General features: G+C 45.0%; 1 protein-coding gene across 3 annotated transcripts in view; it reads left to right on the top strand.

The window, feature by feature from the left end:
- Positions 1-27,500, top strand: part of LOC137618197 (transcription initiation factor TFIID subunit 11-like) — a 123,348-nt gene that overhangs the window by 63,690 nt on the left and 32,158 nt on the right. For all 3 annotated transcript variants that reach the window (XM_068348288.1, XM_068348289.1, XM_068348287.1), the window contains one exon: positions 9,773-9,869. In XM_068348288.1, coding sequence (XP_068204389.1) covers positions 9,773-9,869 — 97 coding nt within the window. The remainder of the gene's footprint in view (positions 1-9,772; positions 9,870-27,500) is intronic.

Below are 27,500 nucleotides of genomic sequence, written 5' to 3'. Positions count from 1 at the left end.
TGCTTAAAGCGTTAGGCAACGTTATACATACAGCCCTTTTCGAGTAATTTCCAAGATAGTATTGGAGTGAGTTTCGGTGATTTAGGTAATCGATTCTCTTAGTGCCTAGGCTAGGTTGTCTTAGGTCTTGATAATATTATCTGTTTCCCCGTTTGCTCCCTTCTCTTCGGGGAAGGGGCAAACCCTTTCCCTCTGTTTAAGCCTTAGGCTTAACTCTAGTGGTTTGTTTGAATTAATTTTCAAATATAACTATGCTGGAGTAGTACTGTACCTTCCTGCTCCAACTGAATTGGTTCAGAGGGGGACAGTACAGCAGTGTATTAGTCTGAGTCCGTGTTGGTCTAGCGTGGGGCAGAGTCTCCCTTGCTGCCTGACACGGGCATAGGAGGTTTATCCTCCTTGATTCACCTTGGAAGGTTTCGGTAATTATGATCCCTTCGCTCGGTGACCCCTCAGACTTGTCCTCTTTGCTGTTCCGCGTTCGGGATATGTTCCCTTTCCGGAATAGCAATTCCTTCCTTGCCTTGGTTTTAGGGAGGCAGCCAGTAGTGCCGGCCTCCCTCCCTGGATCTCTCTGGCTGAGATGAGCTTTCTTAGTTTGGAATGATCCTTAACCAAGGCAAGGTTGGACAGGACCCTCTGTCCTTCCCTTCTATTTTTCCGTTTCCTTTGTGTCAGTCGTCTCACATCCGTACCTAGCATAGGTTGGGATGGGGAGCTGACGTGGTCCCTTGTCGGCCGGCAGAGAGTGCCGACCGGCAGAGGCCCGATCCTTTGAGTGCTGCCCGGTCCTTCCTTGGTCCCTCAACCGCTGCCGTCTGTAGTTTCAGTAAGCAGTGGTTAGGAAGCTTGACTTAGTGTCTCCCCTTCCTCTCGGCACTCTTTCGGGTGTCGGGCGCGGAGGTACATAGCCTCTTAGCCCGGCACCCATTCTGTTGTCTTCTCTTGTGTTGTCCTTGCCGTCTGCCGGCCTAGTGGCCGGCCGTCGGTAGGGGGGTGTTCGCTAGTTCTCTTGCTGTCGGTCGGCGGTGGTCTTATGCCTTTGCTGGCCTTTGCTGGCCGGTCTCCTTGCTCACCTGCCGGCCGCTTTGAGTGGCGGCCGGCAGCCGGGCGCTACCTGTGGTGGATGCCAGCCGGCAGGGTTTACTCACCGCTACCGGGCCGGCCTGCTACATCACTCGGTTGGCCGGCCACTAAGAGTGATGGCCGGCAGCTGGGTGCCAACCGGGTAGCTAGGGACCGGCAACCACTACCGACCGGTTCAGGCATAGGAACTGGAGTTCTCCCCCGTCTGGGTGATCCTAAGTTGCATACTTGACACCTACCCTTGGAAAAGGGGGTGGGGGTGCTGACCGGCAAGAGCCGGCCGGCACACCACCCTCATGTACTGTATCAGTTCTTCCCTGTTTAGTGTCTTCTACCAGGGGAGAACATGATGTAGTAGGTTACAACACTGTCTTTTCTAACTTACTTGTGTTGCCTTGTACAATCACTTGGTGTTGCCTTACAGGGATGAAAAGAGAACTCTTTTCATCTTTAGCCAGAATGGTAAAATCTTACCTTAGGTGTGAGCTACACCTAATTTCCCTCGGGAAATATGATCTTGGGTTATTCTAGCAAAGACTAACCATTTGATTTTAATGGCTGGTGGGCTTCCACAGGTGATTGTGGGGGATTCACAAGTATGTGTCTTTTCCTTATTCTTTGTGGTCTTGCACGACCCGTTGTTGTTGGCCTTACAGATAAGAAAGTGAGTTCTTTCTTGTCTACTATCCGGTATTTTAAAATCATTCCTTAGGGAGGGCTACACCTTCTTCCTTTGGAAATTTTCCATTGGTTAATCTGGCATAGATTAACTATACGATTTTATGATTTGGAAGGCTACAACAATTGGGTGTGCGGGAAATACAAGGATGTGTCTTTCCGTTTTGTTATGCTACTGTGCATATCCAGTGATACGTAGTTCACTTGATACTCATGGAAATTTCTTCTCTTTACAGGAGGACCATCCGTAGTGCGGATGTATTTCTGCAACGTCCGCAGTAGGGCTTCTGCGGACATGGTTCTGAAGGAGGCGTGTGGCATGCGCTGTCTCCACGGATGTTCTCCGGTATTGGGTTCCCCAGGTATGTTTCATATGCACTAACCTATCTATTGAGGCTTTTTCTTTTCGCTTCGCTCAAAATCCGTTTTCGTCTCCCCTACAACGGTGGATTCAAGGGATATAGCTAGGGAGAAGCTTCGTACCTGGGTGAGGGGCTTTCAGAAGATTACCTCTGGACCTTATCTTCCAAATGAGAAGATGAGGGCTTTCTTTTCCTAGGGCATCAACTGTTACAGTGATTCCCCAACCTCAAGAGGAGGTCCCCTTAATTCAGATCCCGTGGATGCTGAAGTCACGGTCGCCTTGCTTAGCATCCAGTTGGACGACAGGATGCCAGACGTGTCCGAACGTCTGGAGGAAGATCTCCTGGCAGAAGGCCAGGATGAAGTTCGAGCTCCGGACAAGGTAGCGGGAGAGGCCGAGAGAGGTCGGCTGCTCCGGTTCAGGTCCTTGAACCTGCTCCCTCAACATCATCTGCTCTCGCAGTAGAGCAGGCCCTCCCTCCATTGTTGGCTTGATCCAACAAAGGCAGAGGGAGAAGAATGGGAAGGCAGCTGCATTGTAACTGCAGGGGCACATCCGGACTGCTAGGTCCGGTGGAAGGAGGTACCAGCTTCAAAGGAAGAGACAGAGCCGAAGGAGGTCGTAGTGATAGACCATGCTAGGCTCATGCCTTGCTTTCTTCTTCGATGAAAGAGAGGGGCTTCATGAACTTAAAGGTAGCTGTATTTGAGTAAGAGGCTCCCTTCCTTTGTGTCCTCTCCTGCCACAGCCTTCCCCCTTTTTCGCTGAAAGGGTTTGCGGCGGTTTTGAAAACAGTCGAGGCTGGCAAGCCTTTCCCCTCCATGGTGAAGTGTAAACCCTTGTTGCTGGCCTTTAGAAAGGAAGATTTAGTAAGCAAAACAAGGACTGGAAGGACGCCCATCTTACCTTCTCAGTCCAGATGTGGGAGGCGGATTTCGCCGGACGCCGGTTCGGCGAGATCCTCTCTAAGCTGTCTGGCTTTCTTTTGCGGAGAGAACTCTAGACAAAAGAAAGACTGGCTGCCTCTTTGTCTCTTCAGTCCACGTTTGAGACGATGACTAGTGATCCCAAGGTCCATGAAACGTTCATGGTTGTGATCAAGACTCATCTGGCCACTGTGACGAAGGATCTCTACAGCTCCGTCAGGGCGAAGAGAACCTGTAGGGAATTCGTGTTCGCCCGGGCTACGATGAGGCACGAGCCAAGGAAACTAATCTCCTCCAACAGTTGGGACAAAGATTTTTTCCCTAGTGAGTCGGTCAAAAAGGTTGATAGGACCGCCACGGACGATAGAAATCTTCTCCAGGAGTGGGGCCTGTCTACCAAGAGAAATTCTTCCCCGGATGGGGTCCCCAACCTTGGAGGAAGACTAAAAGGATTTGGATACTTTCTCGGCCAGCTAAGTCAAGTAGACATCAGCAGCAACGGCATTTGCTGATGCCCTCAGTGCCCCAGATGGTGGCAAAAACCCCGACCACACTTCAGTGGGTTCCCCAATTCGTGTCGACACAGTCTCCGGCATTCAACCCATCGTTCGAAGGTCAGTCAACTGCCTGTCGAACAAGCCTAGAGGAGCAGCCAGAATTTCGTCTAGGCGCCCCTCAAGGAGAAGGGGTTTCATGGGTGGTCGCGGTCAGAGAGGCAAGACCTCAGGACAACAGTCCGAGCGAGATGATATTGGTAGAAGGGAGTCTCCAACGCTTTTGGGATCGGTGGACCTTCGATCCCTAGGTCCACAGCCTACTCAAGAAGGGACTGGGCTGGAGCTGGTACAGCACTCCATCCCCATACCCTCGGCGTTTTTCCGATACTCCACCCCCGTTCTGGAGGAGTTCATTCATGAACTGTTAGAGGAAAAGTGATCCGAAGGGTAAAGTCCATCTAATTCCAAGGGAGGCTGTTTTGTGTTCCCAAGAAAGACTCGGAAAACTCGGAGTCATTCTGGACTTGTCGCCACTTAACAAGTTCATAGCGAACTACAGGTTCAAGATGCTAACAATACAACACATAAGGACCTTACTGCCCAAGAGGGCATTTACCGCCTCCATAGTTTTGTCAGACGCCTATCGGCACGTTCCAATCTAGTGTCGATTCCCCTCCTACCTAAGGTTAAGGCTACAACGAAGACTATACGTCTTCAAAGCCATGCCTCTCGGGCTTAAAATAGCCCCAAGGATTTTCACGATGCTTGCGAACGTAGTTCTCAGTCAATTACGCCTAAAGGGAATTCAGGTAGTAGCCTACCTGGATTTTTGGCTGGTGTGGGCAGCACCCAGGACAGAATGCTTGCAAGCTTCCCTGTATGTGATCCATTTCCTAGATTATCTAGGCTTCAAGATCAACAGGAAAAGTCTCAACTCCCTCCATCTCTAAGTTCCGGTGGGTGTGAATCCACTGGGACCTAATGTCACACCGTTTTCTCCGTCATGGCGGAGAAAAGAAAGGAGATAGCTGGTTCTGTCAAGAGACTTCTAGATTCCGTATGGATATCAGATGCGAACTGGAGAGTGTACTGGGGTCTCTCCAGTTTACTTCGGTGACAGACCCGGTGCTAAGAGCACAGCTAAAGGATGCAACCGGAGATTGGAGTAGTTATGCATCAGATGCGCGAAGAGATCTGAGAAGACCAGTTCCGTTTCGTCGAAATACTCTTCTCAGGCCTTGGTCCCAAGCCAGACTCCTTAGGAAGTCGGTTCTTCTTCTTCCACCTCCCCTGTCGGTGACGAGTCACTCAGACGCCTCGAAGGAGGGATGGGGAGTTCACTCTCATCAGAAAAAGGCCCAAGGGTCTTGGTCCAGTCTATTCAAGACCTCTCACAGTCATTTTCGAGAGACTATGACAGCCCTTCTTTCCTTAAAGAAAGTCTCCCCGCATCGCTCGATCCACATTAGGTTGGTGCTGGACAGCGGGGGAGTGTGAGATGCTTGAATCGACAAGGATCAAGGTCGCCACCTCTCAACCTGGTGATGTTGGCCATCTTCCGATTTGGGGGAAGAAGAAATGGTACCTGTCAGCAGTTCACCTTTTAGGAGTCCGCAATGTGACAGCGGACGCTCTATCCAGGTTCACACCGATAGAGTCGGAATGGTTCCTAGACGCAGGACCATTCTCCTTCATTCTGAGTCAAGTCCCAGAACTGCGGCTAGACCTCTTTGCGACGAAAGACAACAAGAAGTTGCCCCTGTATGTGTCCCCGTACGAGGACCCCTTGGCGGAAGCAGTGGACGCGATGTCCCTCGACTGGAACAGATGGTTCAGGATTTATCTGTTCCCTCCTTACAACCTTCTGTTGAGGGTCCTCAACAAACTGAGATCATTTAAGGGAGTAGCGGCAGTAGTGGCCCACAAGTGGCCGAACAGTGTGGGGTTCCCTCTGGCATTGGAACTACGATTGGAGTTTCGACCGCTACCAGATCCAGTTCTGACCCAGTGAGTCCAGAAGTCAATTGTCTGCGCTTCATCACAGAAAACCCGGACCCAGCAGCTCATGATTTCTTTCCTTAACAGGTGAGAAAGTGTTTCGGGATTTCGAAAGCCAGCATGGACTTCCTAGAGGATTATAAGTGCAAACCTTTTATAAGGCAATATGAGTCATCTTGGAGAGAATGGGTAGCCCTTGTCAGACGAAGATTCCGCAGGAGATCACGACGGACTTCTGCTTGTCTTTCTTCATCCATCTCCATGGTTATGGATCGGTAACTAACACGATTTTATCATGTAGGCCTGCTTTGACAAGACCCATTCTATATGCCTTCCAGGTCGACCTCGCTAACGAGATCTTTTATAAAAGTTCCGAAAGCCTGCGCTAGGCTCAGACCTTTAGCACCTCCAAAGCCCAATTCATGGTCTTTAGAAAAGTTCTTCATGTTGCTTCGCTGTTGAACAATAAGGAGTGTGCGTTAAAGGATTTGACCCATAAGTTATCCTCCTTTTTGCACTCGCGTCCGGGGCCAGGGTTAGTGAGATCATACCCCTCTCGAGAGAGGAAGGTCATGTTCAGTTCCTGGATGGGTGAACTGAACCTATTTCCGGATCCTACGTTTCTCACCAAGACCGAGTTACCCACCATCAGGTGGGGTCCCTGAAGAATCTGCCCTCTGAAAGAAGATGCAGCTCTATGTCCAGTTGAATGCCTAAAGGTCTATCTTCGTAGAACTTCAGACTTCAAGGATGGCCATCTGGCCAGGGGAGAAACGTCAGGCTCAAAATTTATTACTGAAACAACTCAGGGCGAAAATCACATATCTTATTCGCAGAGCGGATCCTGACAGTACACCCACAGGTCACGATCCGAGGAAAGTTGCTTCATCCTTAAACTTCTTTAGTTGTAGGGATTTTGGACATCTTCGTTCGTACACTGGCTGGAAGTCTTCCAGAGTGTTCTTTCGTCACTATGCGAAGCAAGTGCAGCAACTAAGAGGTTCTGTGGTGGCAGTGGGTTGCGTCGTTAACCCTGCTGTTTAACTCTGCGAGGAACAGTAGCTTAATTGGGACAATTAATTCCAGGGTGAGTATGTAGTCACATGTTGTACTACAAACTATGTGAGGGTACTGGGTGACCCACGTTGACTGTTCTACTTTCAAAGGTGAACCCAGCATAAGTGTAAACATGCGTGCCGAGCGTTTCTAACGCTAATGTGACTGATTAGTAAAACAGACTTTTGACTTTGATACTTTGGTATCTTAAAAGTGGCTCCAATGTTTTTTCTTTCAGACAAACAAGTTTCTGTTTACTATCATACTTATGCTTAAAGTTTTAGTTATCCTCCTCTTATATATAGATATATATATATATATATGAGTGTGGTTAACCTGTTTGTTTATTGTCTGTCAATAAACTGGTTCTTGAGAACCTTGCGTCTCCTTCACCTGTGAGCATTCATTCTATGTATATTTACCCGGGGATAATTCTAATAGAATGTTCCCTTACGCAAGCTAATATTGCATTGGTTTATGCTTCCCCTTAGCTGGAGGACTCCATCCCATAAAGGGATGGTGACGGATTTACGAGTTTCCTCCTAAGCGGATATGAACCTTTGTCCAATACGTGTTTTGAGCGGAGGACTGGTCGATATTTCATATTGACACAGTGATTCTTTTCGAACTTCGCTTTACCCAGTATGGGGTGAGACCACTATACTTGCTTGCCTGGGGTTCATACTTAGATATATGTACTCTTCGAGACTTTCCCAGAGTCTAGTAAGACTCTTCCCTGTTGGGGGCAGGAAGCTCTTATCATGGTTTATGATTAGTTGAAAAGATGTATGACGGTAACATCTTAGGTCTCTAGGTCGCGTCGACTGGGGGAAATACTTCTGAGGAGTACGGCACATTTTGAGAATCCACAGATACAGTAATGCTCTGGTATACTTCCATCAGGACGACATGGCTTGAGCCCAAAAAACGGATTTTGAGCGAAGCGAAAAATCTATTTTTGGGTAAGATGGCCATGTCGTCCTGATGGACCCGCCCTTACCTTTCAATGAAAGGGCCGTAGGACCCCTCCCTACATACAGTATCTGTAGCACCTCGTGTTTCGCTACAAGGAATGCAGATGGCGCCAGAATCGGCGCAGGGCACGCTTACGAAACGGGAGAAGAGAGGGCCTTACGAACGGCTCTCCCCTTTTCTTTCTCGTTTTCGTTTTCTTGCCATTTGACCCCTACGAAGTGTTAACTCTATTCGGGGTATAGATTGCTATGAGGCGTGTCAAGAATACGTCCACTGATATTTACGATATCCCTAAGGTCTTTTTTAGGGATACTCGCTCCAGGAGTTAGAATTCTGGGTACCTTAAGGTAAATTCTCTGGGAATATCGCCGTAGTTGTAATATACCCTAGGAAGCTGCCTTTAAGGAACTTCCATCAGGACGACATGGCCATCTTACCCAAAAATAGATTTTTCGCTTCGCTCAAAATCCGTTTTATAGTTTAGTAATGTACGTACTGTATGCATTAAGTTAAAGGGAAGGTTTTAAAAGTCTACATGTTGTAACCTATCATATTTTTTTTGTTTAAAATTTACATTTACGTACGTAAAACAATCTCTCTCTCTCTCTCTCTCTCTCTCTCTCTCTCTCTCTCTCTCTCTCTCTCTCTCTCTCTCTCTCTCTCTCTCTCTCTCTCTCTCAAATTGTTTTCCTGCTTTGCTACGTACAAGTACTGTATAATTTATATTTGTAAGGTAACATATTTTGTAAATGCTTTTACTGTAAATACTGTATGTACTGTATCATTATTTATCACTATCATCATGCGTGTTAAATGCCTTGTTTGTTCTGAGCGTGGTTGTTTACTGAGCGTACACGCCGTCGTTTCAGGCGGCGTCATAAAGAAAAAGATTTCATTTGGAAGTCCTAAGAAAAATACGTAAACTAAAACATTGGTAATAAAAAAATCAACATACAGTACTGTATAATCAATATAATCGATGCAAAAACTAACCATACGTACATATATGTGTACACTAAATGAGTTTGTTTCTTCATTATGATCAGAGATGAACGTAAACAAAACATTGGTTGCCATTTTTTATCGTGCTTTTTAGGTGTTTAGGAAACACATGATATAAAATCACCTTTAATATTTGTGCCTGTTTTAGTTTAGGGTGCTGTAGTACATGCATTAAGTGTTCTGTACATTAAAGGGTGGTTTGTTAACAGTACTACGTACAAGGGAATGTTTTAAAAGTCCGAATATACATGTTAAATAAATAGGTAAATATGCTGTCACTACTTCGCGGATTTTCACCTATCGCGGCCGCGACTGGAACCTATCTACCGCGATAAACGAGGGTTCACTGTATATGAATATCTGAAAAGGATGCTGTACCTTATGCCTGAAATCTCCAATCTATTTGTGAGCAGTGGTCACTCCAAACAGAAAATTTCCAGAAATGCCATTTCTTTTTGGTTAAGAGAAACCATCATGAGAGCCTATAAATACTCATGTCTCTCCAAGCGGATCCCCTTGAGCACATGATATAAGTGGGCATAAAGGCGAATGGCGATTTTGATCAAACTTGAAGCCCTCACTTAAAAATCTCCTTGATGCAGGTAAGAATGCCTAGTGTTTGTTTGGCTGATATATTGGCAATATATATCAAAATTACAAGCCACTTGATGTTCATATCACTTCACCCTGGCAAAGCTCTCTAGAATAGAACAGAAGGCCCTGCCTTGTATGAGCCAGCTGCATTGTTTACAAATAGTTCACTTTGATCTCTTGCTATTACTATAGTAATTGTATCTTGAGAGAGAATGGAAGACCTCCTACTTCTTGGAGACTTCCTCCCACCCAAGAAAGTCTCCCCATTAAATAACTCCGAAGTTTGTATCCGTGTAGGAATAAACTACAAATTTTATACAATTTGTATTTTTCCCAGCTATACCACAGGTCCCACCTCAGCCACTCTGCAAGTCTTTGACCAGAAGAGTGAGAGAATGCTTGATACAAGTGGACAGTGTCATGGACAGCAGTTGCCCAGCAAAGTAACTGATTTCTTTTTTGATTGTCTGGCAGTAGAAAACAAAACCAGAAGTAACCTCATTAAATGACTCTGGTTTGTTTACCTTGGAAAAATACAAATTTTGTAAAATTTGTAGCATTATTTCTTTTGATAATTCTTACTGTATTTACCACAGGTTATGCAGACAATCACTGGTTGCTCAGTATCACAAAATGTTGTTATTGCTATGTCAGGAATAGCCAAAGTATTTGTTGGAGAAGTTGTAGAGGAAGGTAAGTTTTTTTAACCATTTAATTATTTATTTTTTGCTAAATTCATAAATAAGTAATTTGTATAGGCATCAATCTTCAGCGAATATGAATGGAACCACCACTTGTTCAAAAGTAATTCTAGTTCATTTGTCATATGTATTTTTTTTAATTAAGGACTTTAGATAGAATATTTCAAGTACTGTAGATAATACAAATTTTCGTAGCATACAGTATCTTATTAAAGATGCACCATCATTTATGGTATACCCAACATTTGTGGAGTATATTGTGTGAAAAAAATTAAATATACCTTATTGCCTAGCTCTTCAACGTACCCTGTTGTAACTTATCTTGAACTTTCTTACTTACTAGAATTATTATTATTGTTTGAAGGCAAAAAAACAACAGCATTTGAAATTTTAGGCATATTGAGTAGTCTATGTCTTACAAAATATTAATTGTTTCGTCACTACTACAAACCTTTTGCTAGTTATTAGGGGTTATACTTTTGGCGAAGCTGAAACTAGCCATAAGACTTTTAACGAGGTGTAAAGTACTCTACCGCCAGTTAGGGGGGAGGTAGGCAGTGTAGCTGGCCGCCCCTCTCACACACGCACACACACCTGTGTTGTAAGGTCACTTTCTACTTTTAGCTTGGTAAGAGTAGATGTCCATCTCTCTCTTCTCCCCAACTGTTTTTTTTTCTAGCCTTTTACTTGTTTTTGTGAGTTCTTTTATCTTTACAGTGTCTTTTGTCAACGAGCATCTTCTGAAGGGCTCAGTCCCTTCTCTCTGGTCTCTCTCCCTTTGACGCCGTACTTCACGTAGGCTGGGGGTCCTCCTCTGTGAGTTCCTTAGAGGGAAACAGTTTGCCTACTTCTCTCCCACATCACCGCTCCCCCTCGGTGCTGTGGGCAGCGGCTGATCCTCTTGCTTGCGGGTTGGGTTTTTTCCTGAATGTTTTTTTCAGCTAAGTAATTTGAATTGAAATCTCTTTATGCAGCTCTTCGACGCCGCACTCCTTTGCTCCAGCGACAGCAGCCGCCAGAGGGAAGGCGCAGTCCTCAGTATGTTCTGTTCTCTTGGGGGACTCCATTACGCTCCACAGGACAGGGTGTCGTCCCGAGGGAGTTTGCTTTTCATTCTGTTTTGTTTTCCTCAACATTAGCGACAACGTTCTTCGCCTATCAGCTAAGGCAGCCGACATAAGATGTACAGAGTGATCATTCTTGTAGATTCTGCTCCCCCTGCCCCATCACCGCCCTGTTCCCCAATGCCTGTAACAGCTCCTGATCAGCATGCTGACAACAACCTTTCCCTCATGAGGGTTTGGTCCCTTCTGAGAGCGTTACAGTTTCTGCAACACTCTCTGCTTCCGCCCTTTTATTCCTGACAGTATGGTGTAGGAACAAGAGCAGTGGAAGACTGGGTTCCTTTGGGCGTTCCAGTCATGTTATCCCAGGGAGTCACCCCAGAAATGAGCTTCAGCCACATTTCACAGGTAGAGCTCCATGCTGACCTTCAACTTGAACAATGCTGTTGATGGGAAGCAGAGTGCTGCCCAGAGGTTGGTCTCCAGGTGTTGGAATTTTCCCCTTTCAAGGAAAAGTATCTCCACCATTCACTGTTTAGCAATCTTACTGCTTGCGGGGAGAAGTGCCAACAGCGGCAAAAGGGGTTGGTCGCTTTTTCTCGTTTGCGGGAGAGACTCCCTTCACCTGTTTTGTCTCCCCTCCGGCGGGAATTGAATTTGTCCATTCCTGCCCAAGGGTAACCTCTTCGGATTGAGCTCAGAGAACAAACTTGGGCTTTGTTCTCAGGCTTCACTCGATGTCAACCTTCAATTTGAGCTAGAGCTCGTTGAGGGGAAGCAGAGTGCCGCCCGGAGGTTCGCCTCCAGGTGTTGGAAATTTCCCTATTTAGGGAAAGTCCTCCAGCAGCCACTGTTTAGCAATCTTCCCATTTGCGGGGAGAATTGCCGACAGCATCAGGGGTTGGTCCTCTTTTCCCAGCCGCAGGAGAGACTTCCTTCACCTGCTCAGTCTTTCCTTCGGGGTATTCCTCCAGCAGGAATTTGATTTGTCTATTCCTGCCCATTGCGTTGATGTTGTTCTTCGGGTAGCCCCATAGTGGAGAACCCAGAGAACAAGCTTCGGCTTCATTCTCAGGCAACACTTGATGCCAACCTTCAATTTGAGCTAGAGCTCTGATATTAAGGGGATGCAGACAGCACTGCCCGGAGGTTTGCCTCCAGGTGTTGGAACTTTCCTTTCTGAGAAAGTCCCTCCACCAGCCACTAATCGCCAATCTTCCTCCTTACGTGGGAATTGCTGACAAGGGCACCAGATGTTGGTCGTGTTTTGTGTCCATAGAAGAGTCTTCCTTCACCTGTTTGGTCTCCCCTTTGGGGGATTCCTCCAGTGGGAATTAGATTTGTCCATTCCTCGCTCTTCCTCTTCAGGAGCAGACCCCTTGCCCAGCCCTGCTGCAGTTACATCATCAGCTCATAATCGCCCATGATCATCCTTCAGCTCGTGACCGGCAACATTTGCTGTTCACCAGCCTGTGATCATCACTCTTCTTTCCATTCACCAGCTTGTGATCGTCACTCGCCGTCCGCCAGCTTACTGTTCACCAGCCCGTGATTGTCGCTATCCACGCTGTTCACCAGCCCCGCTCACCGTTCACCGTTCACTGCTTGCAGATCACCGTTCGCCAGCTCGCCATCTGTCAGAGAGCTATAACCAGCTTGCCTGCTAACCATTCGTCGATCGCCGTTCTCCAATCCGTCGTTTGCAAGTTGCCAGCTCCCCGATCGCCAATTGTAGATCTGCCAGCTCGCCGATCACTAGCCCACTGATCGCCAGCCCACCGGTTGCCGTTCGCCAGGTATCCTTTTGCCAATTGCTAGCTTGCCATTCGACAGCTTGCCGTTCACCAATCACCAACCCACCAATCGCCGTTTGCCTATCACCAACCCACCAATCGCCGTTTGCCTACTCACCGTTCGCTACCTCACTGTTTGCCAATTGCCAGCTAGCCATTCGTTGATCACCAGTTCTTCGTTCGCGGAACGCTAACTGTAGCTAGCTCGCTGTTTGCCAGCTAGCCGTTGGCCAGCTTACCTTTCTCTGACTCACCGTTTGCCAGCTTGTCGTTCTCTTGCTCGCCGTTTACCAGCTCGCCAGCACGCCGTTCACTTGCTCGCTGTTCGCCGGCTCATGATCATCACTCAGCTGCTGAGGATAGTCACTAGTCAGCTCTCCTCTAAGTCGCTGTTAGTACCAGCAACCACTTCCACCACCTGAAGGATTTTCCTCTGGATACTTTTCCTTCCAGGGTAAAGTCGCTTCCGTGACGATCTGTTATGACTGAGACCCTCACTTCATTGAAGCTTTTGCTTCTCGTGACACTCTTACTATCGGAGTACCCTCATCTAGACGATATAGATTGTGTTCCCCCTTCTCTTTGGTTTATGCTGCTTCGGTAGCCCTCCCACGTGCAGTTGAAGGAGTTTAGCATGAATGTCCCTCTTGGAACCTAACCCAGCACTCTCTATTGACAGCTGGGGTAATGCACGAGGGTTAACCTTGGCGCTTAATATCCCCCTCGCCTCTTGGGTTTGTTGTTTGTAACAAGCAGGAGTTCTTCAGTTCCTAAGGTTTTCATCTCCTTCTCCAAACTTCAAAGAACCAGCATACATGTGGCTATTCTTCTTCATTGACTCTCCAGTCATCGACACGTTTGCGCAAAATCATCCCTGATGAACGTACGTACGTTCTCCTACACTGCGCTCCTACTGCGGAGTGACTTACACGCCATGTGCCTTAAGGATGAGGTTGCTACCTTTGTCACTGCTCCTCCCTTGTTTCACGTTATGGTATATGATTACCTTACGAGCCAATTCTGCATGGATAGGACATGCGCTAGTTGCACATGCGCTGACAGTGGATTGTATCTCTGACTTTGTTCCTTGAATCCGTGTCGGGAGACATAACCCCCTTGGGGTTCCTCCCTCTTTCATTCCCTCGGTTCTAGGGGATTGAACACAGGGCTGTCTGACGTGACAGATGTAGCAACGTAATTGCTAAGATATTCTGTAAGCATCAAGGGATCCAGTTAACCCATAGATGGGTGACCTCCTGAGAACACCAGAGGTTGTCGGCGTTTTGCGTGCTACCGGTCTCTGTCGGCCTATGCACCCTCAGAACTTTGTAACAGCATCTTCAGCCTCCATCTGAGGAATAATTTCCCAGAGAGACATATACATCCAGCCCTTCATTGGACTTGGTCTTGTTCGTCAGCCCCCGGACAACGACTCTTCCTCCTTTTGAGGGTTGAGAGCCATTATCTCTCTATCCTCATGATCAAAACATTTTGTGTCACAGGAAGATGCGGTTCATCAAGATACCGCCGAGCTTCTACAGCCACTTCTTTCTAGTTTGATGTTCAAACTCTGTTATGCGAGGAGAAGACTTTTGGTCTTATAAGCAGTTAGCCCATGGCTTCCTTTACAAGTTCGACCACTAAGACTCATACTCCTAGTCTTTTTTTTTTTCTGGACACCCTTCATCAGGCCTGTTATGTCAAGGAATGGTGCTTCAGTTTCAATAGCACTTCAGGTTTACACGGGATTTTACCCTAGTATCAACCTGCTCTATCAGGATCGCCCTCGTTCTCCAAAGACTTTGGGACAACATGTTGATCCTAACAGTATCGAGTTCTTCCAAGACAACTCGAATTTACGTGATCTGAAGATTGGAGCAAATTTTGTGAGATAACTGACTTCCGTATAGGATACAGGTATCCATAGACATGGTCCTCATCCTGCAGAAGCTTCTGCAGGTTTGACAAGCCAGCATCGGTCTCTTTCAAATTCAACTCCTTTAGGAACAACTATACCCCAGGTGCTTCATCACCAAGGATCTTTCTTTTCTCTAGTTCTCTACGAGATCCAAGTAAGAGACTACCTTGGTAATGGGGTTGGCAGATAAAAATCTCATCCAAGAAGTCTACCTCTTCATTTTTCCCAGATTTCATGCTTCCTATAGGTGCATCAAAGAAAGGGGGGAGGCCACTTATGGTGCCACACATCCTCCGGGTTCTGGTCAGAGTATGAATGGTACCGTCTCTTAAATCTTGTGATGCAATCTTCCTCCAGTGCTGTGCTTAAGGCTTGAATTTTATATTCAATTCAATTCCTTCAGGAAGAATTCCCTACAGTGGCAGCAGATGTTGGTCTCTTTTCCCATCCATAGGCAAGACTTCCTTCACCTGTTTTGGTTTTCCCTTTGGGGGATTCCTCCGACGGGATTTGGATTTATCCATTTCCCTTCTGTAGGAGACTTCCTCCTCTAGCCTCTGTTCAGCGTCTCCCTACTTTCGGGAGGAATCTCTGATAACGGCGACAGATGTTGGTCTCTTCTCCTGCCCGCGGGAAAAGACTTCCTTCACCTGTTAGGCTCCCTTCGGGAGATTCCTCCAAGGGGAAATGGTGTCGCCCATTCCCACCAGCATTCTTTGAAGCAGGCCTCGTCATTGGCAGTCTTATCTTGTTAGAGGACTCTCCTCACATTGGCCTTGGCCAAGAGAGTGGGCGTACCCCATTGGTCACCCTCAACGTCTCTCATTCACGACAAGGAACTGAGTAACACTTGGCTTCTTTCCAGGCAGCTCGGACCCCAGGTTCAAGCTCTTCGGATTGGAAGTCTTTTCATAGAATGGTCTATGGTCCACATCAGTGGCTACTATGCCACTGATTAACTTGAGGATCTACCTCAAGGAGGCTACAGTAGATCGCCCCCAAGTGTTTGGCACTCTTTGTCAGGGCGGGGAAGGAAAACGGTCACCAAGAATATGTTCTCGGTTGGGATTTGCAAGGTCATGGACCAGACATTGAATCCCTATCCTTCTCCTCATAAAGGTGACCTAGAGCTTATAATGTTAGGAGCATGAATATGCCCCTAACGTTTACAAAAACAACTCTGTGACACAGGCTATGCCAGTGGCCATGTGAAAGCGCTAATGGCCTTCACCGCCCACTTCCTGCAAGTCGTGACCCACAGTAACAGGGATGGACAAGTAGCTGATGAGGAGGGCAGAGTTTAACGATGGCTAAGCCTGGGATAAATGACTGACTCTTTTATTCATCTTCCCACTGTGGTGCAACAGCTCCCATGGTACTCTGCAAAGCTGATCTCAGAGTATCTGCAGGTAGAACCATTTCCCTTGTTTAACCTGGTATAGTTAGATATACTTGTTATGTCCCCATAGACCCTGGCGAGGTGGGATTAGCTAACATTCCAATAAATCTTTTCTTACCCTGGATTGATAATGCAATTTAAAAATCAATACATTTGACTTGAATCTAGAAATGAAAGAAGGCTCCAAATTCATTTCTCGCAACATTTGTTATACTTTTGCTCCCCAGTGGATGTCTTGTATGGGTTTCAAATTACCCGAATCACGGATATTCACTTAATAAATGTCTTTTATGTTAAGCACCTGTGACTAAATGTAATTTGAAAGGGCTGACCTGAACAAAGCACACATTTTTTTCATAGGCACCCTCACTTTAAATTCCTTATTCATCTTAGTTATATGCATAAGAAATTAAATTACATATTATAAATTAGATTTGTCTGTGCAAAAAGATTAGGTCAACTTCGTGGCATTCCATGTCCTGAGTCATCCTGAAGGATAGAATTTTGAGTCTTCCATCCCTTCTCTACAAGAAGCAACTAGCAGGGATCAGAATGACATGTTACCTTACCCTTTTAGGGCACCAGAAATGCTTCTCAGTACAGGTAGAGTTCTCAAGAACACTTTCGTTGTTTCGTTGTGAGATCATCAGACGTGACTACCCTGCAACCAGTTAGGGGTATTAGCACCACCATAAAATTCAGGAGGAACCTGTTATTACCATAAATCTAGAAAGTAGGAGTCTGCAAATACCAGACAACCTTTAGTGCCCAATACCTTTGAGAGTATACCCACAGGTTCTTAGATACCTTTACCCTTGGTCTGGTGGTAGCTCCTCTACAAATTATGTAGCAAACTTGGTTCCCTCACAGGATAACCAGCATCTTGTCCAAGATAGCAGTTACGATGTAAGCCTAGAATGAAAGATAGGATGACTGGCCTTCCCCTTTCTTTCTTCCCCTCCCTTGGGTTGCAGTATTTGTGCCATTATGTGCTAGACTGGACATCAGAATTAGGTAAGTCTCATAACCGAGCACCTTTTATTTCAGAGGAAGTTTGGTTAAGAAAAAATAACCATATATTGAGACATATTCATCACACATATATAGGTTTTACCATGACATTCTACTACCAGTTACCTAGTAGGTGCCTACCCTAACACCTGTGACATCCTCATGCTTAGGTCATTTGTTAACAGGAGTCATCTCTTTCGCTGCTATACAGGACCAGGTTTAAAAGTTTAAAGGGCACTCATGAATGACAGACGCAAAGGACAGTGACAATGTCCTAGTGACAGACCATATATATAGATTGCCAAGCCCCCTCTTCACCTAAGTTAGGACCAGGGAGAGCCAGGCAATGGGTGCTGATGACTCCCAACCCCTATCCTTAACTCACAAGGATGGTAAGGTTGCAGCCGCTACAAGAAACTATCAAGTTTGAGCATGTCTCAAACCTCAGTCCAGCAGATTGCTAGGCAGGGATGTTTCCAATAGGCTGCCACAACCCTATGCTCTGAAATTTCTCAGGAAAGGTAGATCCTAGATCAGCCAGTTTGGCTCCTAGGGAGTGCCTCCTAACTCCTAAGGATGAGTCTCCTATTAATGGACAATGATTTATATTTGTATAGGAACAAATCACATATTTTTAAAGTATTTTGTTTTTTCCTAACTTTGCAAACCTTAGTCCTTTAACTTACGCTTCCTGCCTCAAGGCCGATCCCTAATACAAAGTACTGTACATTTACAAGCCAGTGGTGGTAGGGCAGGCCTTAATGGTGCTTTCATATGTGTGTTATCACTTGACCACATGTGAAACCAAAGTAGTACAAGCTCATCTTCCGAGTTCCAGATAAAGGAGGTGATACTTATGTGGCAGGATGCATCAGCCTTTTGTGATTTTTGTGAACAGGTATTTATCTTAATGATGGTAAGTCTCTGAAGCACAATTATTCCATAATTTTTGTAATGATATAGATAAAGAGGGGATATTGATAAGACAGTTCCTCACAGGGTTACCCAAACTCAAGCCCATCTGTGGCTCCGGAGTTAATAAGCCTTTACGTTGTGAGCCATAGGAATTGATATTTTGGTGATCTTTTACTGCATTCTCTGTGTTTCATGGGGGAAACAAATAGTTTTTAGTGTGTGGGCTGCTGTAAAATACCCTTGGGAGGTATGTGGCATGATCTAATTAAAACTTCATCATTAAGAAAAACTTCAGCTAAGACAAAAGTGTATAGTGCTTCCAAGTGGTTGTGAACTACTTAAGTCAGTATGTATAGAAGCTTGGAAATGGTCAGGTTACCCATACATATTCATATTATTTCTCGTCATGTTTGCAACTTCAATTACCATGTGGAAAACACCGTTTTTGTCAGATTAGTGAAGTTAAACAATATGGGGGCTAGGATGAATGCCTGGAAACACTAGGGCAAAACAATAATAGTTTCCCTCTTATTCTGGTTCCTTCAGCATAGTCGGTAGATAACCTTTTAGCTACAGGAAAATCTAAACTTTTACACATTTCCTACTTTTACCATGATCAATCAGGTGTGTAAAAACGGCTATCAATGAACCACAATGTCTCTTAATAGCCCTGTTTTGGACACAAGGGAAATGATCAGTTGACTTGGACCATCTGCGGTCAAGTGCCTTTGGAGATTTTGCACTAATCAGTCTGCGCAAATAAACCATTTTAAGGGTGGTTCCCCAAAACTCATCTGCTTCACAACTGATCACCATAGGATTTTCAATGACATCCTCAAACCCAGGGTTTTTTCAACCCTCTAGTAACCTGTCTAAATAAAAAAAGACAGTCTATCAATATTTTGTATTAAAACCAATACTTTGCCTATTTTTGTGAGTCTGTCTAAGAAGGCATCAACTAGAACTAGCTAGGTTCATATTCTTTGAACCTCTTAAGGTGCCCCTGTCAGGAAAAGAATTTATTTCTCAGCCTTTATAGATTAATGCTCAATTTGATACTCAAGCATATGGGATTAGACATCTACTTCCTGATATTATTATAGATATATATATAAGCCTGTCAAGATAGGCTGGCAGTTATCAGGGCTACTTATTAGAATTGGGATGTGTTTTTACATATGTAGTAGGTACAATTTTGAATTTTATATATTTAACTACTTAACACATAATAATCTGCAAGCAGCCGTTTAATGTGGGCTTCGGGAGCTGAAGTGGTTATTTCTGGGTCGATCTGTGGCGCCGGGTGAAAAGAGTCCTTCTTATGTATCTTTTCTGATAAAACCTTCCAATTATACCAGAGAAAGATAAAAGCATGGAATGCTGAGGTTACTACCCTCGCGCGAGCACCTTTTGGGTGTCGTGTATAAAGCAAAGGCGCGTGAAAACCACTATTCACAGGTTGTCTTCCATTTAGTTAATTCCTTCGTCAAAGGGATGGGCCGATACAAAGGTCCTAGCCAACCACCAGCGCCACGACGCGAGCGCCATCTGAACTACATCCTTCTTTTGGAATCTTAAGTGTTGATTTTGTTTGTGATGCTCTCGGTCTTTTTTTGTCAATCGTGGATTTATTTTGTCATGTCCGAAGCTCCATCTTCACACATTCCAATGTTAAGTACCATAGTTTGTTTTGACAGTTTTTTATTGTCCCGGGCTGTTGTTTTATATCCAGTATAGTCTGTTTTATTAGTCCCGTCTGGCCTTTCATGGCGGCCATTGTTTGTTCACTTGTTTGGGAATTCATCTTTGTCTGCCCGTTTAGTACTCTGTCACTTAGGTTCTTGGTTAAGTCCCTGGCCTTATGCCTTTAGAACCGTTATTAATTTTTTGTGTATTTTTGCTCATGGTACTTTTCGCTAGCAGTCCAGCCTATGAACGATATAGCGATCTAGCTTTGTATTTGTTTAGTACCCGCCCCACCGAGGCGTTCGTCACTCGACTGTGCTATTTATTTTAAGTTTTAGCAGATGCTATTCTTCGATCGTAGTGTTATATGGATGTACATTTTTATTTTATACGTTTATAATAGTGTTGTGTGATTTTTAGTCCTGTTTTTGTGTCCAAGAGAGCGAGAGATTGGGGTCCCCGTTTTCTGTTCGCAGTCACGAGTTACCCCTTTCTCTCATTTTCTTTCTTAGCTCTGGTGGTTGAGCGGATTTCCCGTTTTCCGTTTTGTGCGTTCAACGGGTTCTCCCTCCCTCACCTCTCCCCCTCTGGGTGGATGATAACTTACGAGTTATTTATTTTTCGTGACTTTTCAATTGTTAGCGTTATTTTGGTCCGTGTTTTGTCCTCTCCCCGTTACGGCTCGGGAGTAGTTTATGAACGTTTTCCACTCCGCCTTGAGTTCTACTCCGGCTTGAGGGATTCTCAATGACTTTCGTTCTATTGTTATATTTATATATTGTTTACTGCATGGGACGGGCTTCATATTGTTTAGATACGACCCTCCGGTGGCCCTTACTGCGGTCTCAGGCCACGGCCATATCCACAATAGCCATTGTTATTACAATTGTGTTTTTATTCACAATAATTATTCAGGACCTTTCTTCTCCCTCCGGCCTCACCGGAGTTTGTAAATACGCTTTGCTATGATCTAAGCCTTAGCCTTTAGCTGCGGCTTGGCTTTTATATCTTCACAATTGAATTATTCAGGGTATCTCATTATCCTCTGGCGTCACCGGAGGTCGCCCATACACTTCACACTTATATTTACCTTGCCTTTGGCTAAGGCGGCATTATTCAGGACATCTCATTACGCTCCGGCTTCACCGGAGGTCGCCCATACACTTAACACTTATATTTGCCTTGCCTTTAGCTAAGGCTGGTGTTTATATTTATTTTAAGGGCATGTCACTGCTTCCCCGACCCTCGCAGGTCGGCAGATTGCCTTAAGTTATTTATCCTTATGTCATTAACAGACATTAGGTAAATTACAAATATACAAACATTTGGATATTATAGTGCCAACAATGGTATTGGGCGAATAGCGATTTAGTCTGTTAGTTTGTACTCGCCCCAGGAAGGCTCGATTTAGACTATATCCTTATTTATTGGTTACGTTGTCGTTATTCTTCGTTCTTGGTTATTACAATGACTTAAAATGAAAAAGAAAAGGAAAAAAAAATAAAAAAATAAAATAAAATAAAAGCAATCAGCTTTTTACTTTCCTTATATTATTGTGTGATGTTAGCTTTTATTATGTAACCTTGAGAGTGAGAGCATAGGGTGCTCGTTTATTAGCTCGAGTAAGGGAGGTGATTTTCCCGTTCTCCGTTTTTATACGTTCACGAGTTATTCAGGCCTCCTCTTATTATCAGAGTTGATGATAGTACGTTTAATGTTATACACGTTTTATTGATGTGGTTACTGTTAATATAGCTAACACTATTAGTAGGAACGTTGGTGTATGAGTCATTAATTGGGTTCGTTTTATACCGACACCCTTAGCTCCGCTTTGAGTTATGCTTAGCTCCGCCTTGAGTTATACGCCGCTATAATGGATACTCATTGGGTGAGAACTAGTCAGATATTTGGAGTGCAACGGTGAAATCCGGCACTCAGACTCCGGCTGAGGCCTTTTGCACACGAACCTTTGTCATGTTTGATCTCAATTACACCTTTACGGCCCCTTTTTTCATCGAATCTCCGGCTTCGCTGGAGATAACACAAACATTCATTGAGGTTAATGTTATCGTACCGGTGACGGTCACGATCTCACGGGGACTGGCCTTTGCTACCGGATCTCCCATACAAACAGAGATCAAGCAGACGTCCAGAACCGGAGTTAACAATGTGATACCGATGAGGATTTCACAGTTTCATTATTACGGTCCCTTTTTTCATCGAATCTCCGGCTTCACTGGAGATGACACAGACATTCAGTTTTAGAGAATGTTATCGTACCGATGAGGATCACGTTTTCACGATGCCGAACCTTTGTCACTGGTTCTCCGGTACAAACAGAGATCAATCAGACGATCAGAATCAGGGTATGAACCCTTTTTCATGAATAATCACAATATCGTCATTACGATCCTTTTCATCGAATCTCCGGCTTAACCGGATATCGTACAGGCGATCAGCATTGAGGTTAAAATTAGATTTCCTCTGGTTCACGTTGTCACTATGACGGACCTTTGTTTGTACCGGGGATGGTTACCGGAGCTCCGGTACAGTCAGAGATCACTCAGACCACGGGTGGCCAATCTTTTGTTTTACCTGTAAAGGGAAGGATTTAACAAAAAAAAAAAAAAAAAAAAAAAAAAAAAAAAAAAATTATTTATGAACGTAACTATGCCTATATTTATGCATGTATTTAATTCTAACTATGTATAAATATGGATAAATATCCATACAACATCGTGTTCAAATAGAATTAAATTAATTATGCCTATATTTATGCATATTCAATCCTAACTAGGCCTATGTCTAAATATGGCTAAATATCCATACAACATAGTGTTCAAATAGAAATACATTAATTATGCCTATATTTATGCATAGTCAATTCTAACTATGTCTAGATATGGATAAATATCCATACAACATAGTGTTCATATAGAAATAAATTTCCACCCAGTGGCGAATGCGCCAACAGTGTCACATTTCATGAATACAAGTGTCGCACTATACCCCAGAAGATAGTACATTTAATGACTTTTCTTTAAAATTGCTTTTTAAGAGTTATACAGCTGATCCCAGCCTGTGAATAGGATCGCTAACCAAAGTTCAAGGAACATCCAGACTTATGTCCCCTTTGTGTTACAGAAGGTTCGCCTGCATGGTTCCCATCAGGATGATGATGAATCTCTCTGGCCTGCAAGAGAGGCTCTCCGCCCTTGGGTATCGAGGTTGGGAAGGAATGTTCCATCTAGAGGTCCCTATCTCCTCGGAGTGTCCTCTCTAAGGTTGGACGACGACCCCATGGACGGGCAGGTAGGTGGGGATGAGTTTTGAGCCTTCAGCTTTGCAATTACCTACGTCACCGACCTAGGACCCTTAAAGGATCCTGATGTTCATGTTACCCTGCATAAACTGTGACGGCTAAAAGCAACACATTCTAGGGAAAACCAAGGGGCTATGACGCAGCTCTAAGGTATGGTGGTGAGTCAGTACCGTTCAGGAACTCGGATTTAGGTGGTACCATAAATCTGGAGGGCATAGACGTCCTCCCTCTGGGGGACCTAGATTTTACTCCCAGGTACTAGAATTCCCATTCAACGGATTCGTTCGATTGAAAGAGATTGCCTTGGTTAGCTTAGACAAGGTACCAAAGGTAGCGGTATTATTTCCTAAAGGGCAGGCCCGATCTGTCTGGACCAGGATGTTGTCAGCCTGGGGGGTACGATAATTCCAGGCTCTGCCCTTCCAGTTCGACCTACACGTTTGTTGGTCTGATCGGGTCAGTTGTGGGAAGTACGTTCTGTCTGAGACCTCTCTCAGACAGGAATCGATAGTCTGTTTCCCACTCGTCATCACAGCCTTCCTCTGGTTCGACGCTTTTGTATCTGACTCCCCATCATCAGGTGGTCTACCTCACTGATTCCCCAGGTACACAGCCCAACCCCGTTGGGATGCTTTGCCTGCATACAGCCCTAGATCCGAACCCTCAGGCTCCTTTCATGGACACCAGAGAGGAAGCTACAGGAGTAGAAGACAGTCCCGCCATCAAGGCGGACCTAGGAAAAAGGGGGCTCGGAGAAGGGAAGGACCTAGATTCACTCCCTCACAACGCGGTGGTCCCGGTAGAGGGAAGATTTTACCACTTTCGTGACCATTGGACTCGGTCTGTGGGATCATAGCACGGTTTGAGATGAAAATGGCCTCAAGGTCCTCCTCCTCCGCCAGTGACCTTCTCCCAGAATTCCACTCCCGTCCTGAAAGAGTACACCACAGGGTTACTCAAGAAAAAGCAATCAAACGACTATCTCTCAGGTACGGACCTTACTTCCCCGTGGGACCGTCACCACCTCTGTCGATCTTACCGACCGCTATTAGCTTGCGCCTATAGCTCGAAACTTCTCTTCTTATCTGGGTTTCCACCTAAGCAGGAAAGCCTTTGTGTTCAAGACATGCCCTTCGGCCTCAACATTGATCCCAGGATATTCACGAAACTGGGAGAGGCAGTGTTAGAACAACTCAGGAACCAAGAGATACAGATCATTGCTTATCTGGCCGGTTGGCTCATTTGGGCCCGGCCGGCCATAGAAGGCAACAGAGCTACGAAGGAATTACTTTGATTGCTCGACAACCTTTGATTTCGGGTCAATCTCCATAAGTCTCGCCTGCGACCATCAGGCCACTTAGAATGGTTAGCCATTCAGTGGGACCTTTCGAAGCACACGTTGTCTCTCCCTTCCAAAAGTAAGAGGAATAGGTTCCAAGATCAAGAATTTCTCAAGCACAAACAGGTGTCCAAAGAGCCTAGAAAGTATCCTCGGCCTTTTCCAATTCACTTCAGTAACAGATCTCCTAATAAAAGCCAAACTCAAGACATCAAGCGATTTTGGAGAAAGAGAGCTACAGTACCTATAAGAAGACAAGGTCTCGAAGATCCCCTCTGTCTGGAAAATGAGACTACGCTCATGGTCCGAACCGAAGAACCTCTCCAAAGCGGTTCCTCTACAATTCCCACCTCCACAAGTGACATTCCATTCAGCCGTGTCTCTAAGTGGATGGGGGGATTTCTCCGAACATCAGATGTTTCAGGTTCTTGGTCACTAGCCATGAAACAGTCCCATATCAATGTTCTCGAAGCCATGGCAGTGTTCTTGACCCTGAAGAGAGACTCTCCTCCGAGGTCGACCCACATCAGAGTAGTGTCAGACAGCACAGACGAGGTACACTACGGAAACAGGGGAGGATCCAAGTCACCCAACCTGAATCAGATCCTGGTCACTTTCTTCGCCTGGGCAACAGAAAAGAACTGGTTCCTGTCAGCACCTCACCTAGCGGGAGACCAGGATGTGAGAACGAGCTCACTATCCAGGACGAGTCCCCTGGAGTCAGAATTTCATTCCGGTGGATACTCAGGCTCGTTCCAGGCATCCAGGTGGATCTATTCACATCTCAGATCAATCACAAACTTCCTTGTTATGTGACCCCAATCCTGGACCCTCGGGCTCATGCCATGGACGCATTACCCCGGGATTGGAACCATTAGAGGAAGATTTCCCTATCTCTCCCAGTGAATCTTCTAAAAACTTTTACACCGACTGCGCTCCTTCCGGGGCGCAGTGGCTTTAGTACCACCTCACTGCCCAAGAACAGTTGGTTTCCTCTCTTCCTCGAGTGGAAACTCCGTCCCATCCGGATCCCGTTCCTCAAACTGACCCGAGTATTCCAAACTCACTGTGTCAGATTACTCAAGGATGGCCAAAACCCTAACTTTGTAGACTACAGGAAGTTGGCAGCTCGTAGAGACGCGAACATTGAACCGGCAAACGATTTCCTCATCGAATCAGACAAAAGGGACTCGACAATTCGCCAATATGATTCGGCCGTTAACCCCCAAAATAGGTGGTCCCCTTGGAAAGTTATTCCTCTTCTCCAAGATACTTCTCTATGTCCGGTCACCACTCTCAGGGCCTTTTTAGCCACGACTGCTACCCGATCGTCTGGCCCCTTGTTTATCAGAGAACAAGGAGGTACCATTTCCATACGTGGTATTAGGCTATAGATCCTATACTTCATTTAACAAGCCAATCCGGGATCATTTCCCCATGCTCATGCTATCCGGTCCGTAGCTACCTCCATCAATTATTTCCAGAAGATGGACTTTGATGACCTTATAAAGTTCACGGGTTGGGAATCCCCTATGGTCTTCAAACGCCACTATCTAATGAACTTACAGGCTCTTAAATACCCAACAGTTGCAGCTGGGAGCCTTATCTCTCCCCAGTGATCTTTTGTTCTTCCTTTCATCCATCTCTTTTCTTCTCCCTCCTGCCCACCACTCGCACCACGACGCCGCTTCCTTGGTGGTTCGTTAGCCCTAAGTTTATTATATATTAGGTTATGTTTGTAACTATTATTGATTACCGTTGTTATAGGGTTGGGATATTCTTAGCCATGTCAGTTTTGTAGCATGTTTCCTCTGATACTCGGAGGCGTCCCTGTTATCATGTTTGTTTACCTTAATTATTTATGATTTCTTTACATGGTGTTGTTTCTCTCCCCTCATTAAATTAGTTGTTATTGTTGGGCTTGGAAGGCATTCTCTGGTACATTTTCACCCGGCGCCACAGATCGACCCAGAAAAGGGATTTTGACGAAGGAAAAATCTATTTCTGGGGAGAGACCTGTGGCGCCCGGTGAAACCCTTCCCCTTTATTTTACACGATCCCACCCTTTCCTTTCCAAGCCGTCATGACCATTACAGAAGGATGTTGTTCAGATGGCGCTCGCGTCGTGGCGCTGGTGGTTGGCTAGGACCTTTGTATCGGCCCATCCCTTTGACGAAGGAATTAACTAAATGGAAGACAACCTGTGAATAGTGGTTTTCACGCGCCTTTGCTTTATACACGACACCCAAAAGGTGCTCGCGCGAGGGTAGTAACCTCAGCATTCCATGCTTTTATCTTTCTCTGGTATAATTGGAAGGTTTTATCAGAAAAGATACATAAGAAGGACTCTTTTCACCGGGCGCCACAGGTCTCTCCCCAGAAATAGATTTTTCCTTCGTCAAAATCCCTTTTTTTGCCTTCATTCAAAGCTAAAGTTTTTTTGACTAAGTCAGTTACAATTTTTTTTTTCCACTCCCCTTTATTAGAAACTGTTGTCTTGTTATGTAAGAGACATAAAGTAATTTTTCAACAAACTGGACAATGCAGGTACAGTACTTATCTTAATTGACCATTTGATGTTAGAATGTCAAAATCGTCCTCTGTCCGAAAGGCAGTGTCATTTCCTGTGAAAGGTTTCGGTTTAAGAAGTCACCAAAGCTGCATCCAAATCTTATATAAATCTTTTTATTAGATGATTCCTTTTAAATCTAGACCCTAAAGTCTTGATTTTGTTATGCATTTAAAATTTTTGTTGATCTATCTCCTTCCTTCTCTGGTGTCCAGTCGCCATCAGAGTATGGGTGTCAGCAATTTGAGTATCAGGAAAGGTTCAGAATAATTTTTAATATTTATTTTTTATTTTTATACTCACCTGATGTTCATATACATACCCATCCACTGACTTATGATGTTGAAGAATAGGGAATATATACTTTTCATTGCAAAACTGTATGGGCAACTATTAGTGTGCTACTTATTATTAAGTGCTAGATTGCTTCATTGTTTTACTGGGGCATGAATCATTGGAAAAGAAAGAGAATGGAAAAAAATTGGTGGGGTGAAAAACATCAATAAACTGAGCATCTGGGGACAAGCAATGTGAACATCATCTGAGTGGAGAAAAAAAATATACCAATTAAAAAAATTCTGTTTTTAATATATTTTTGTTGATGGAG

Source organism: Palaemon carinicauda, chromosome 24, assembly GCF_036898095.1.
Source record: "Palaemon carinicauda isolate YSFRI2023 chromosome 24, ASM3689809v2, whole genome shotgun sequence".
NCBI classification, from domain to species: Eukaryota; Metazoa; Arthropoda; class Malacostraca; order Decapoda; family Palaemonidae; genus Palaemon; species Palaemon carinicauda.
This window is presented reverse-complemented; position numbering and strand designations above follow the sequence as displayed.